This window comes from Corvus kubaryi, unplaced genomic scaffold, assembly GCF_017639235.1.
Source record: "Corvus kubaryi isolate FWS band 111438036 unplaced genomic scaffold, C.kubaryi_AGA036_p1.0 65267, whole genome shotgun sequence".
Taxonomy (NCBI): Eukaryota; Metazoa; Chordata; class Aves; order Passeriformes; family Corvidae; genus Corvus; species Corvus kubaryi.
Genome location: NW_024581876.1, coordinates 42,121 through 55,962, shown reverse-complemented (window position 1 = coordinate 55,962; position 13,842 = coordinate 42,121). Strand labels below are relative to the sequence as shown.

General features: G+C 43.2%; 1 protein-coding gene across 1 annotated transcript in view; it reads left to right on the top strand.

Moving 5' to 3' along the window:
* Positions 1–13,601, top strand: part of LOC121673172 (glutaminase kidney isoform, mitochondrial) — a 54,156-nt gene extending 40,555 nt beyond the window's left edge. Inside the window, exons 14-17 of the mRNA XM_042046259.1 lie at positions 8,693–8,754; positions 9,656–9,732; positions 9,892–9,955; positions 10,323–13,601. Of these exons, the coding sequence (XP_041902193.1) occupies positions 8,693–8,754; positions 9,656–9,732; positions 9,892–9,955; positions 10,323–10,479 (360 nt within the window). The 3' untranslated portion in view covers positions 10,480–13,601. The remainder of the gene's footprint in view (positions 1–8,692; positions 8,755–9,655; positions 9,733–9,891; positions 9,956–10,322) is intronic.
* Positions 13,602–13,842: the final 241 nt, after the last annotated feature.

Below are 13,842 nucleotides of genomic sequence, written 5' to 3'. Positions count from 1 at the left end.
ATGAAAATACAGCCTCTTGTGTGGCTGCAGTCTAGACATCACTCATGGGAGAAGCAGCTTTTGGTATATGCATGGGTTGTGTTTGAGCAGGGCTGCTGGAAACTGGAGGGAGGAATAAATAGACGTTTTGTTAGTCTGTTAGTTTGCTATCAACAGCACAACCTTTATGGATAATAGCTGTGCAAAAGGCATTTCAAGTTAATTCCACCAGGGAGACTCCAGAAATAAACTCCGTGGTAGCAGCTTTGAGTCCAAAAATAAACGCTGCACCCACAGCTCGTAAGACTGAAGGAGCTGGGTATCGTCCTCTGTCCCCAGCTGTGAAGAGGGAGGACCTTGCACCATCTAGAGGAAAAGAAAGGATAGTCCAAGGGTTAGAAAAGGGACTGGGAAAAAACCCTGACAAAATCTTGTTTCCTGTATTAGTTTTAAAACATGTCAGAGTCAATATTGGCAGATTCTAAAGTTATTTTTGCACTTTTGTCACATTACATGAGGAAACAAGGATCAGTAGTGCAGAAAATAGCCTAAGAGGTGGTGGAAGTCATCAAGAAGAAATTAAAGTTTTATGTAACAACTAGCCTTGTCTGTATTTTCAAATATATCAATATTTTAATGTGTGTAGGTATATGCATTAATTTATTCACACATCTGCTAATTATTTATAGTGTAATGGGAACAAAGACTCTTTCAAGGAATTCTACCTTTAGAATTTCTTAAGACCCTTGTATTTGTTTGAAGTCAGGGTGGGAGGCTCTGTCAGTGTTGGGTTTCTGTAGAGGTACATGGGGTGATTTGATCACTTGCTGAAAGCCTTACTTTTGTGTGCTTCAGGAAGTTATTTAGAGAAATTACCTCTTCTTGTGTAACCGAGTTTTCTGTGGAATAAGGTAATGCTGAGGCTTAATCCAGAGGTTGCTTTGAGTGCCTTCAAGGACTGTCCATCCCTAAAAACATTCATGAACAGAACCTCACTGGCGAGCTCTGAGGCTACTTCAGAGCCAGCCCTTGCCTGGGTGGTCACTTCAACTAGTCTGGGATTCATTTAGTGAATAAAATATGGCACTTAAGTCTGGGAGCTGTGTCCTGGCAGGTGGCTGGCAATGGAGTGGGGCAGACAGGTCAGGTCCTGGCTGTGAAATGGAGGTGATGCTTGGCTGGGCTTGGAGGGCTTAGAGCTTGGTTGGGTATTTTGTCTGTAGTTCAGTCTTAGTTTTTACTTTGAAAAGTAAGTGGTTTACTTACCCTTAGGTAATAAGTTCTACTTTATTTCATGGGAAACAAAGCAGAAGCTCAATTGCAAGAACAGGCTTTTGACTGAGATTTCTTTCCCTACGAAGTACAACTTCATATTGAACAATGGTATTTTAAAGGAAAACTATGGCTGTCTCTTTTAGACCTGAAGAGTCTGAATTTTTTCCCCAACAATAGCCTTGTATGTGGACACTGGAGAGTAGGTTCCAGGTTACTGAAAATTAAATGTAAATACAAACCTGGCCTGTTTGTAAAATAAGTGATCCTTCTGAACATACAGATACCTGCATTCCACTCTCAGATCCAGCCCCGGTTTATTTTTGTCCTTTTAGGGACTACTACCTGCATCCTAGTTTCAAAGTTGAAACTCCAAAATTCATTTTGGGCAGGTTTGAGGGGTTTGTTTTCTGTTCGTTTTTACTTTATTTTGAAACCCTACATGCCGGGAAAAAGCTGTCTAAAGGCCGTGCTTCAGCGTAGGTGAGCTACAAGTTCAATGTGTAAAAACCGGATGACTAAATTGTTTACTTTGTGCTCTAGATTTACTTTTCGTGGTATCTGTAGGTCAGCGCTGCTGTTTCAGAGTTTATATTGGCATCTTGGGTTTCAAGAATTGTTTTCCTTTGATAAAACAAGCATCTAAAAATTCCGAAGAGCAGGAGGAGGGATTGCTTTTTGCTGCAAGCCCCGATGACCTGCATCAGGGGACCAGCTTTAGGAAAAGCAGCTGAACAGTGCTACTGTGAAAGTGGATTCCTGTTGATTTTGGAGCTTTTATTGCTTTGTGCAGTCGCTTGTGGCTCGCATAAACTCTGCTCCTGCCTTCCTTGTCAGGCCCTGGCCGTTTGCAGAGGCCATGGGAATAGGCAGAGTGTGGTGCAGTCAGATTGTCCCCTCTGTGGATTGCTAATCCCCGTTCACTGGACGAGTGCTCACCTTGGGCAGTTTAGCAGTCTATTTCTGCGTTTCCGAGTTAATGCCGCGCTGAGCCGGATTAGCTGTGTGCTGTGAACAATGGATGGAGAGCCGGCGTGTGCGGGGCTCCTGGCCTCATGTGTCCCCTGCCAGGCAGGGTGGGTGGCCGCCAGTGGGCTGCGGGAAAGCACGGAGCCTCCTGGCTGGAACAGTGTGCTGCCGGGATGCGCTGTTTGGAAATGCCACCTGGCAGATTTTCCGTGTGAATAGGGAGCTGTGGAGCTGTGCTGTGTCACCCTCGGTGTGGGCGCAGGTGCCCCAGGGAGGCAGCCAGGGTGTCAGACGTGCAGATTAGCTGTGCTCAGCGCCGCTGGGGGTCAGTGGCACGGAGAAGTGTGCCTTGGGGACACTTCCAGACGAGCTGGGCTGATTTCCCTGGTGTGCTCTGTGCTGATGAAGAGCTGCAGGACTGCATTCTGATTGCTGTGCAGCCCTCCTGGGGGCTGGGAGCCTCTCAGGAGCCTGGGGAGCACATAACCCAGAGCCCTGCTTGTCTGGGACCCATTCTGAGATCCCAGTGCATCAGCCCCTGGGGTTGGTGTGATAGTCACCTGTCATTAGGGAAGTCAGGAGCTGAATTTAAATCCCAGTTTATCTCTACAGCTCTGTGCTGTGCAGGGGAACTTTTAAAACTTGGTTATTCAAGCCAGTTGGCCAGACGGGCAGGGTTCCCCAGAAGGAAACATTACATCCCATTTTAAGCACAAAAAGTGGGATTTGAGAGAAGAGCGTGGTTCATGTGTTCTCTCAGCTAGCTCTACTCTCTCTTTTTAACTCCTTTTGTTCTATTTGAAAGTCTCCTCTGAGCATACTTGGTCTGGTGCACAGTAAAGGTCAGATACAGCAATGTTCCTGAGAAACAATATCCATTCAAACCTTTTTTCCTCAATATTTTGAACATCTCTTCAGAAGTCTAACCTGGGGCGTCATCCCTAAATATCGGGGAAAGAGCATTGCAAAGTTTAGGGGAGTTGTTTATTTATCCTTGTTTGTATTGCCTTGAGCAGCACTATTATGAACTATAGGGCTTGACTGTATTGCTCAGCCATCTGGAGAAACATAAAGTTGGAAGTAATACTTTTTTCAGAATGTTAATTCTGTAATGTTTTCAAAGAAATTGGAGAGGAATTGCAGAGCATTTTCAGGAAACAGGGCACAGTAGGAAATTAAAGTCCAGATTCACTGACCTTTTTAGCTAAGGGCTTTTCATGGAATTAATCCAGCTTTGAGCTAAATTAATTTTTTCTGAAGGATTTGCTTTCTGTACATGTACAGCTGTTTGGCTTTTCTCTCCTGAGCCAAGTGCAGTGCGGGGCAGAGGCTCTCCCTGCCGTGCTGGAGGCATTGCAGTGATAGCAGAGCAGGACAGAGCCCTGTGGTGACAGGGACACGTGGGCAGGGACAGAGCACAGCGCTGGTGTGCTTAGCTGCTTGGGTTTGGCTCCTACTCAAGGCGTGCTTGTTCTGCGTTTGTGATGAAGGCAGTGGGCAGAAGGTGTCAGGCCACTCTCCCTTCACCACGAGACCGTAGCAGTTCATTTCTGTCTCTGGGCCTGCATTTCCCATCTTAATGCCAATAGCAATGTCAGTGTGCTCTCTGTGAAGGGTTTGGAGAGGTCTTCTGAGGATGGCGTTAGAGCCGGGCAGTGACAGATGTGCTTTTCTTCAGTTTAAAAAAAATCCTCTAAACTGGTCTCTGTTAAGATCTCAGTCTTGTGTGGGCATTTGCTATTAGCCATCATGAGATTATTTAAGTAAGTCTGGATTTGGGTGTGCAGCTCAAGTAAGGAAAGACTGTTTTGTTACCAATACTCCACCAAGGCAATTCCCACATTCCAGCCAAGCCTTTCAGATCAGTTAGATGTGTTGACATTTCACTTGAAATAAGTAACTTCAGCATATTAATACTGAAGTTAAATTTTTCTTTTTTTCATTAAGTTTTTCCAGTTGGTACACAGAGAAATTGAAAACCACCCCAAAAGCTCTCATGTCATGCCCAAGTCGTTTGTGCTTGGAGAGAAGGGGGGCACAGCCTGCACTTGCTGTGTGCTGGGCCACGTGCTCCCTGCTGCAGTTCCTGTGCATCCGTTCACGTCAGCACTGCTGCTTGAAGGAGGCTTCTTTAAAACTTGCAGCATAACCAGGCTCAGGAGATATTTAAAATAACTGTGATAGGAAAGCTTTGGACGAGGAGTCGCTTTGACACTCAGTTTCCCGTTGTAACTGTCAGTGCTGTAGCTCGCTGTAGCAGTTTGTCCATTTGGGGTTTTCGGATGGTGTTTTTTCCCTTTCGTTTTTTGCCTTTTTGGCCCCCGTGTTTATCTGAAATATCTGCTGCAGCGCTGTGACTTCCTGCCGCTCTGAAGTCCGGCTGTTTCCTTCCTTTGACGTGACCTCAGTGCAGTTCTTGAGCAACAACAGTCTTGATTTTTCTTTCTTGAGCTGCTCACATCCTCACCCACAGACTCAGAGAACCATTAGTTGGAGAGGTACCTCTGGAGGTGTTGGTCATTTGGCCACCGCCGATGTGAAGCAGGACTTGAATCCTTCATAGCTTTGTCCCGCTGAGTCCAAGACCTCTAACACCTACTAACCTGACAGTGAAACTGTGTTTCTCATTTTTACCGTTGAGTGACATGAGTATTTCTGAGGAACCTTTCCTTGCTGGTTTCACTGCCTGGATAACGAGGATTATACCCAGTGCTCAGGAAGGAGTGCTGTACAAAGAGGGTCTAATTGGGGCTGAGTGAGCAGTGCTCTGTATTGTTGGCATGGTGAGAAGAGAGCTGGCAAGTTGCTCTGCTTCAGTGCACGCAGGTTTTCTCTCCTGATGGACAAAAGGTGGAACAGTTCTGGTCTGGGTTTGATCCTGCCATGCAGCTGTATGGCAGTGTGTGACCCCTCCAGCTCATGTAAAGCAAAGGGACCCCATCCCTTCTCCTTTTATTAAATTCTCATAGTTAGGGAAGTACATGCAGTAGGAAAAGGTAATTCATGGCTGTTGGGTTGAAGGGGAACTTTGTTTCTAAACATTAGGGAAGCTTGTGTTCACCAGTACAGTTATCGAGACACCAACACTGAATGTTCATGAACCACTTGGTGAGAAACTCACTGACAGTGTCTCTAAACACTTAAATTAGTTGCCTTGTGCCCTACTTAGTTTGAATGGATAGAGCTCATCTGTCATCTTCACTATTTTTTTCTCCCCTACAGTTAAAAATCCCCAAATCGTATGTTTGCTGCTGCCACTTTGGAGTTTCTTTTGCCTTTTGATGTTTTTTGCAATGAACCTGTTATTTCAAGCTAGTACACTGTGAGTTTTGGGTAGAGAATTTGTACTTGACTTCGTGGCAGCCTAAGTGAGATTCTGCACAGATACAAAGCTTATGGCAGCAAGTGCTGCTCACATAGTGGATTTTTCTCACTGTAAATGATAACCTCTTACATGATGATTTAGTATTATGCTGCTTCCTTGAAAACTAAGGAAGACCCATAAGATGCTTGTGGAGATGGTATATTCTTACTTTGAGTTCAAAATGAATTTTGTATTTGCAGATTCACTTTTTATGTGAACTCAGTAAAACTTCTGTTGTTTATGGCTGCCTTCTTAGCAATTTAATTTCATACTTTATAAAATCTGTTAATTTTTTGGCCTGGACTATGCTGCTGTTACAGCAGAGTGCAGTTATGGGGTTCAGGGTGTGGTTTGTTGGTAGCAAATCCAGTCTAATTCTTCTATAAAATCATTAAAGTCTCTCTAGAAGCTGGAGGAAGTTGTTCCAAGTGGATTTTTTCAGCTATGATGGCCACACTTGGCTTGTTCTAGCTTGAGTTCATCTTTGACCAGCTTTGGGTAATTACTCTGCTAATAGTTGTTCTGCTTAATTTGTTGGGTTTCTCCTGCTTTTTGTATCCCATTACTTTTTTGTATTGGACAGGGAGCAAATTTCCTTCTGAGCTAAACAAGCAGAGATCTTTTTGTCTGGACTTGTATTTCTTTTTGTTTTGATCTGTCAAGCAGTTCAGTTTGATAGTAACGTGACGTTTGATTTTACTTGATTTATCTTAAGGAAGGAGCAGCTTTGACCTCTCCCAGATTGCTGAGAGACATGATCTAAGGTGATTGTGTTACAAAGCCTCAGGAATCTCTGAATTACATTTTGTCACGTCGTTATAGAAAACAAAAATCGCTTTTTAGCAAAATGTTCAGCTGAATCCAGGATTCTGGGTTCTGACTGCACTTGGAAAGTTGTTTCTTGAAGAGAGGAATGTGTGCTATTTTTATTTTATTACTTTAATATATATTTGCATTTCCCAGAAACATCAAGAATCCCAGCCAAAATGGTCAGTTGCCTCTGAAATGGTTTTTATGAAAGACAGAGTGTATCCTTTGCTCATCCCAGATCCTGAAAAGGGAGAGTATTCAGCACCTGTAGGACCTGAAACATGGGAGTGCCGCCAGCCCGGTCTGCCTGGGGCCCCAGCAGCTTCTCCTCCCCGAGAAGAGCTCCTGAATCACCTCGATGAAATATAGAGATTATCAAACTAAATTCCCCTTTCACACCTGCATTTAGTCTGCAGCCCGGTGCCTGTAACAGATGCTGTCTCTGTTAGAGGGTTTGGTATTTTGGCGTGGCTGTGGTGTTTCCTATGGAAAGCCCAGGGAGTGTGGTTGGGTGGTTGCTGCCCTGAGCTGGCCTTGCTGATGCAAGTCCGTGTGTCTGTGACACTGCAGCAGCAGACCCCAGCCCTGCAGGCTGCTCCCAGGAGCTCATTCCCGTGCTCCTGCAGCCCTGCTGCTGAGCCAGGGCTGGAGAGGGGCTGAGTCCAGCATGGGGAGCTGCCTCTGGGGCAGGAGGGCTCAGCTGGGGTGGCTGGCTCTGCCTCTGGAGCAGGGCCCTGCTGACCTGCTGAGGAGTCTCGGTCACTGGTTTGGCTTTTGGCAGAAACTCCAAACAAAAAAATCTTTGTGGGAGGAATAGAATCACTCAAGGCCTGTCCTCTGTAACACTGGCGAGGAGGGTCTGGGGCGTGATGTCAGGTTTGCCACAGTTCAAGGTGCTGCGGGGTCAGAGCTGAGAGAGCCTGACCAGGGGCCCAGCCTTTGGAGCCAGTCAGGTTTAGGGACAGCCCAGGGGGGCAGAGCCCCTGAGAAAGGAGGGAGTCCTACAGATCTTAATCCTTACAGCCCTCATAATGCAAACTTAAAAGGAGCTGCAGGAGTTTGTGGGTGCTGGAGTGAGGGTGGCTCTGTGTTCCCTTTGTATTTCCATCCTGGCCTTTGTGCCTCCTCTTCCTTATGCTTTGGTCTCTCCTTGCGTCAGTGCATATTTGAGGTGTAAAAAACAACAAGCAATTCCGTGGCTTTGGTTTAGAAGAGGCGCAGATGTTGGCTCGTCTGTGGCCCTGTGAAAATACACCAGTGTTCTTGCAGAAATCTGTGGGAGACTTGCTTGTGGGTGGAGAGTTTTCATTCTGTTCGTTTCTCCTCCTTGTTGCAGAATGTCAGTGCAGCATCAGCTCCCTCCTTTATCTCTGTTGCTTGGCTGGTGGCAGCGACAGAGCTTTGTAGACTCAGAAAGCAAAGCAGCATTTAGAAAGTTTACTGGAAATTACTGTGAAATGGTGCCTAGAAGTGGCTATGTCAGCTTATGAAAGAAGCTGATGTGGGATGCTTAAAACCATCTAGCTTGTCATTTTTGGCTCTTGTTAAAACCTGCAGAGTTGTTATGGCCAGGATGTATTAAAAATATGCATGGGACAAGGTTGGTGTAGCCTGACAGTATCATTTCTTACTAGAGTAATTAATACAGCTGAGAAAAAGCACTATGTACCTGAGACTTTACCTGTATCATGCTTTAAGCCCATATTTATCTAAAAAAATGCAACTTTGTCTGCCTGGAACCCTTGCTTATTATGTAACAGAATCGCTTAAAACAGTTTATTTGAGGAAAGTCTGTATGTTGGATGTATGCAAGGATAATCTGTAATATGTAGAAAAAAGGCATCATTTCTTCTCTTCTGCTGACACAGATTTCTCCTGGCATTAGGAATCTTTGCAGTTAATAATAATAATAAAAAAAATCTTACTTTTCCAGAATGAGTTTGCTTTACAAAGGAGTTAATGGTTTTATAAGTTGTGCAGCGTGATGCTGTCCGTGCAATTCAATACTTTTGTTACTGGGAAACTGAAGAGAGAAATACAGTTTGCCCATAGAGCAAGGCTCATATTTTTTACCACAATAGAGCAGAAATTAATTTGTTTTAGTTCTTTTACTGTCCTTAATGACTTCAGCCTTGGAAAGACAGACCATGCAGTACTGGTAGCAAAGCAAGCTGTACTGCAAAATGTGGTCAGGCAAGAACAATTAACAAGTTCATAAACACTGGACCAACTGGCCATGCTGGGTTTTCTTTTTGAGGAAAGAAGATCAGTAAACTGGAACTTAATCTTTCTTTGTAGGTGAAATCTGTGATAAATCTGCTGTTTGCTGCCTACACAGGGGACGTTTCTGCACTCCGGAGGTAAAAATCATTGGGGTTTGGGAACAGGATGCTGCTTGTTTGGTTCCTGCTGTTGTTGATTTAGGAACATGCACATGCACTGTGTCTGTGTGGGGGACATGGAGCTGCATGAGCTAGAGATTGAGTATGTTCACCCAAAACCCAACCATCAAAAAGAGTACCCTCACACTATCTTGAATCCCACTGTGTTCCTTTTCTTTGGATCACAGTAAAATAATTTCTTTAACCAATTTTTTTATAGTACTGGCAGAAAATCCTACCTGTACTCTCACCTGCTTTAATACTCAATTCTGAAAGTGCCACAAAAATTCAAGTTGGAAAATGTACATGGTTATTGGACAGGTTAGGACATCAGCTTTGCTTTTTAAATCTGGAAGAGAATCTGGCAAAATTTAAAGTAATAATGGTAGGAGACTAAATAAACATTAATTTGGCTAGAATATATCTAAATATAGTTAGTGGGTGGAAAAGTGTGTATAGTTCAATTTTGCTCTCCCATGGCACCATAGTGTGAAGCAAGAACTCTCCAAATCCCTTAATGCTGCTCAGGATTTTCAGACTTGGGAGACTTACTGGGATTTTCTCATCTGGTATAAATTTCCGTTGCCTTATGTGGCTTAGCTTGTCCGTGTACCATTTTAAATGAGGTGTGTTGACTGTTATGTTTCCTGCAAAGATGCTTTATTTTTCTTCATGACGACTAAAGAGCAGAAAAAAAGAGGCACTAACGTGGTTTTTAGAGCCAAAGCCCCTTTCATTATCAGCAAAGATCCGATGTGCTCGTGATGCTGCTTACATCCTCTTGTGGCAGAGCGATACTGTTCCATGCTAGTTTAGTAACGTGCTTTAATTATGGAAGACTTGCCTCTGCAACCTCTTTTATTTTATTTTGTTTTTTAAGGTTTGCTCTGTCAGGAATGGATATGGAGCAAAGAGACTACGACTCACGGACAGCCCTGCATGTGGCGGCTGCAGAAGGTACTGTCTCCTCACACAGCATTTGCTGTCTGTCTGTCTGCCTGTGGGAGGGGGCCAGCTTGCTTTAGAACATCTTTGCTGTCTCTGTGTGTCTGCTTTTGTCTGTACATACATGGATATATAGAAGTACATGCACTCACAAAACTGCTTTTCTCGTAGGACATGTGGATGTTGTTAAGTTTCTGCTGGAAGCATGCAAAGTGAATCCTTTCCCCAAAGACAGGTGAGTGTTTTTATTGCTGCTTTGGAGGAAAGATGCTCCAGTAGTCCCCATGAGGAGGAGGTGCCTGTCAAATAAGAGTGGAATGTATTGAGCCAGTCCACTGAAGCGGGGGGAATGGGATCCTACTGATTCTCTGTAGGTTCTGCAGACTGCGCAGGAATAAAAAATGAACCGCTAAGCCCTTTTTCAAATAATTTCATTATTTGAAAGGTTATGCTCAGCTTAATGAAGTAGTTCCACAGTTACTGAACTGAGTGTGGTCTGTGTGCTGAACTATTAGTGCAGTATGTAAAGAGCTAGATTTGAGGTGCTTTTTGGCTCTGTGCTTAACGTGATGATCTTAAAAATACTGTGCTGCTTTTTGTAGGTGGAATAACACTCCTATGGATGAAGCTTTACATTTTGGACACCATGATGTTTTCAAAATTCTTCAAGAATATCAGGTCCAATACACGCCATCAGAGGATAACAACGATGGGAAAGAGAACCGAACGGTTCATAAAAATCTGGATGGCTTACTATAATCATCTTCAGCTAGATCCTAAGAATCAAATCACTTACCTATTTAATTGTGGTATGCATAAGTAATGAAGAGCGTGTGTGTTTCTATCTGATAGTGGTATATATTTTACAGAAGTCTCTGTTACTTCAGTGTTACGTTGCAGGAGTTTCTATACGCACAGGACAAATCCAATCTCTTCAAAAGAAACAAAACCAACTAAGAATCTCCCTCCATAATGTGAGCAATATTACCTCATGCTGCATATAATTGATGTATAAAAATATTTAGCTGTTGTTGGTTTTACTGTGCACTATTAATTTATTTTTGTGTTCTATGTGAACTCTAGTCTGTGGTCAGGAACTTTTCTGCTGAATTTTTGTTTCTTTAGCCTTCTGTTTCCAGTATGGCCAGGATGAGCCAGAGTACTGTCAGGTATGAGCGTCAGTGAGGTTTTTTGAAAGCTGAGGATGCTGATGTACATTTAGGCTGGGTGTGTTAAGTAAGGATCTGCACTTATCTTTGGGAAAAAATAGAGAAAAGAATTCCACACAACCTTGTTTACATACTATAAATATCACAGAGTATATAGGTGACACTTGTCAATGGTCTTAGAGATAGTCTTGTCAGGGAATGTGTTTTAAGGTTTGTTTGACCAAATGACGTAGGGGAGTGTGACTTGTAGCACCGGTGTGTAGTGGGATTTTTGTTTTGGGAGTGTTTCTCTCCGTTCCCTTTGTCTTGCCTCCCTCTTCTCTCTCTCCATGTTCAGCTGCTAAAGTACTTCCCTGTGGCTGGGGAACTTGGGTGCTTCCACTCCGTGCAGGTGTTCCTTGCAGGTATATTTGCACTACAGCAGAACCCCTGGGGGGCTGACAGGTGCTGCTCCTGGTGGCTGTGCCAGGAGCCAGCAAGGGCAATGGAAGTGCTGGAAAGGCAAAGAACTAAACCAAATACTACACGCCAATCTGAGCTCATTTAGGCTTGTAGTGAGGAACACAGATGGAGTGAAACAGCTTTAAGGAGCATAGAGCCAATCAAAATGGGAGCAGAGCAGGAGATAAGCCAGGTTTTTGGGTATGTTCTCTTCTTGCACTGCCATCAACCAGGGAGCAGGATATTGCATCACTGGGATTCCCCTGGTTTAGGACAGGAGTTCAGCACCAGGAGCACAAGTAAGTAAATGCCTTTTGTGGTGAACAGTGGAATTCAATTGTCTTGCCACTGAAGCCAGCGTGGCACGTGCCCCGTCATGGAAAACATAGATGCAGGTATTTGTAGTTCACAGAAGTCTAAAATTGCCACAGCTCCCTGTCCCACGTGCAATTGCTTCTGCCAGTACTGTGGCATAAAACCTCAGAAGTGAGCAGTCACTTAAGATATTCACAAAACACTACAGTTGTTGGACATAGGCAAGAATTTCAGCACAAGAGTTGTAGGCAGGAATCATTTAGCACATGGAAAAGGAGATTGTGCTTGAGAATTGTGTATATGGTGGTTTTTATCCTAGCATGTAGTGTACAAGTCATTAATAGGTCTCAGAGTTCAAATTTTCTGTGTTTTGGCACCAAAATCCTCTTGAAATAATGCCCAAATTCTTCCTAGAATGGCCCAAGCACTTTATAAAGATGATCTGAACCACATTACCCTCCTTTAGCAATGAGTACACTAAGGCTTGGAGAGAAGTAACTTCTCCAGAGCGACCCAGCAGGTCAGTATAGTTGAGAATAAATCCTTTCAAGTTCCTGTACAGTCTCTCGTTGAAATGCCATACTGCCTCCCTGCAGGGAGGACAAGCCACATGGAAAAGTGCTTGGTACTCATCACAAGCAGTGACTGTCTTCATGATGGTGAAATCTTTGAAGAGTCTGAAAGTCCAAAGCCCTCAAATAGCATCTCAAAGCTGGCTGGCATGGTTATCAAACACTTTTTCTCAAGAATCCTACTGTTCTTAAGCTAGTTGGGTTTGTTTTTTGGTTTGGGTTTTTTTGTTGTTCTTCTGAAGATCAGCTGTTTTTCTGAAGGCTTTTAACCCGTTCTCTTCACATCCTGTGTCACAGCCACCCCTGTTGTAACCAAGAACTAAATGAAATGGCCTCTGGCTCCTTGTTGAGCCACACCAGTCACTGGGTAGCACAAGGCCTCTTCTCTGCTGCACTCTGATCTAAAGTCCAGCATCTTTTCTCTGGCAACAGATTTATTGGCTTCAGTGTAAAGGAATATTTTCAGATGGATCCTAGTTCAGAATTACGAATGTCAGTGCTAATCTTCCCTATTTTCCCCCTATTACAACACATCCTATAGCTTCTCAGAAAAATACCTGATTTTGCTTTATTTAACTGACATTGCATTGTTCAAACTGGTGTTTTTAAACATAGGTATATTATATAGTACACATGATATAAACAAACCAAAACCAAAAGAAGGATTTTAACTGAGCTAACATTGAAGATCATAGCTGTTCCTCAACTTAATGCTTTCGTACCGAGTGCTTTTAGCCGGTCTTAGCTTCAGTGCATTTTTGCTGGTTAGTTCTAGTATTTTCTCATTGTGAGAAGATGGATTATTTTGTAATGTTCAATTCAGCAATGCAGCTATGTAGACATGGCATTATTTATAAATATATGCAGTACATTGGTTTGGCTGTTTATCATTCATGACACTGACATGTAGATTTTACAGTAAATAGCTTTTGGTTATCTTTATCAACGCTGACTTCCTTATGCTCCAAAGAAGATTCCCCCACTCCTTTGTTTTTATGTCATATATGTTTCTTCTGTATCACAACCTAAAATTGTTCAGCTAACTTAATGCTTTGTACTCAGAAATATTGTCGTAGTCTTAGCATTAATTAGCCTATCTTTGTGAACAAACTTTATTGTACCGGATTTTTTTGCTTCAGAGCTGGACTATCCGTGACTATATTTACTGGCAGTGTACTTCTGGTCATTGTAACTGACTGGGCTGATCTTGACTTTTAGATTCTGTATTGTGGGGACTAGACAGTGATGAATGTATTTCTAGCAGTTTCCCATGAATGAATCTAAACTTGAGCTGTACTGGTTCTGAAAATGAAAGTTATTTATTTTAAGAAATAAAATCCAGATAGTGTTGCTTTTTACAGCATAATAAATGGAAATACCAAGATGATAGTGGTGCTGGTGGGTTTTATTGGTTATCTGTGTGACTGCCATTGAAGTAAGTCTTCAGTCATGGGGAAGGCTGTCCAGGAAAACCTACTCTGGTCATTTCCACTGTGCAAAACATACAGGAAATCAGAATGCATTTATCTAATGTAGCCTTTTTCTGATTTTTGTTGGTGTTTATTTTGAAACCTACACTTCCAGAGCTGTGTCCTTTCACTGGCTGCTTTTTGTTAATGCTGGAA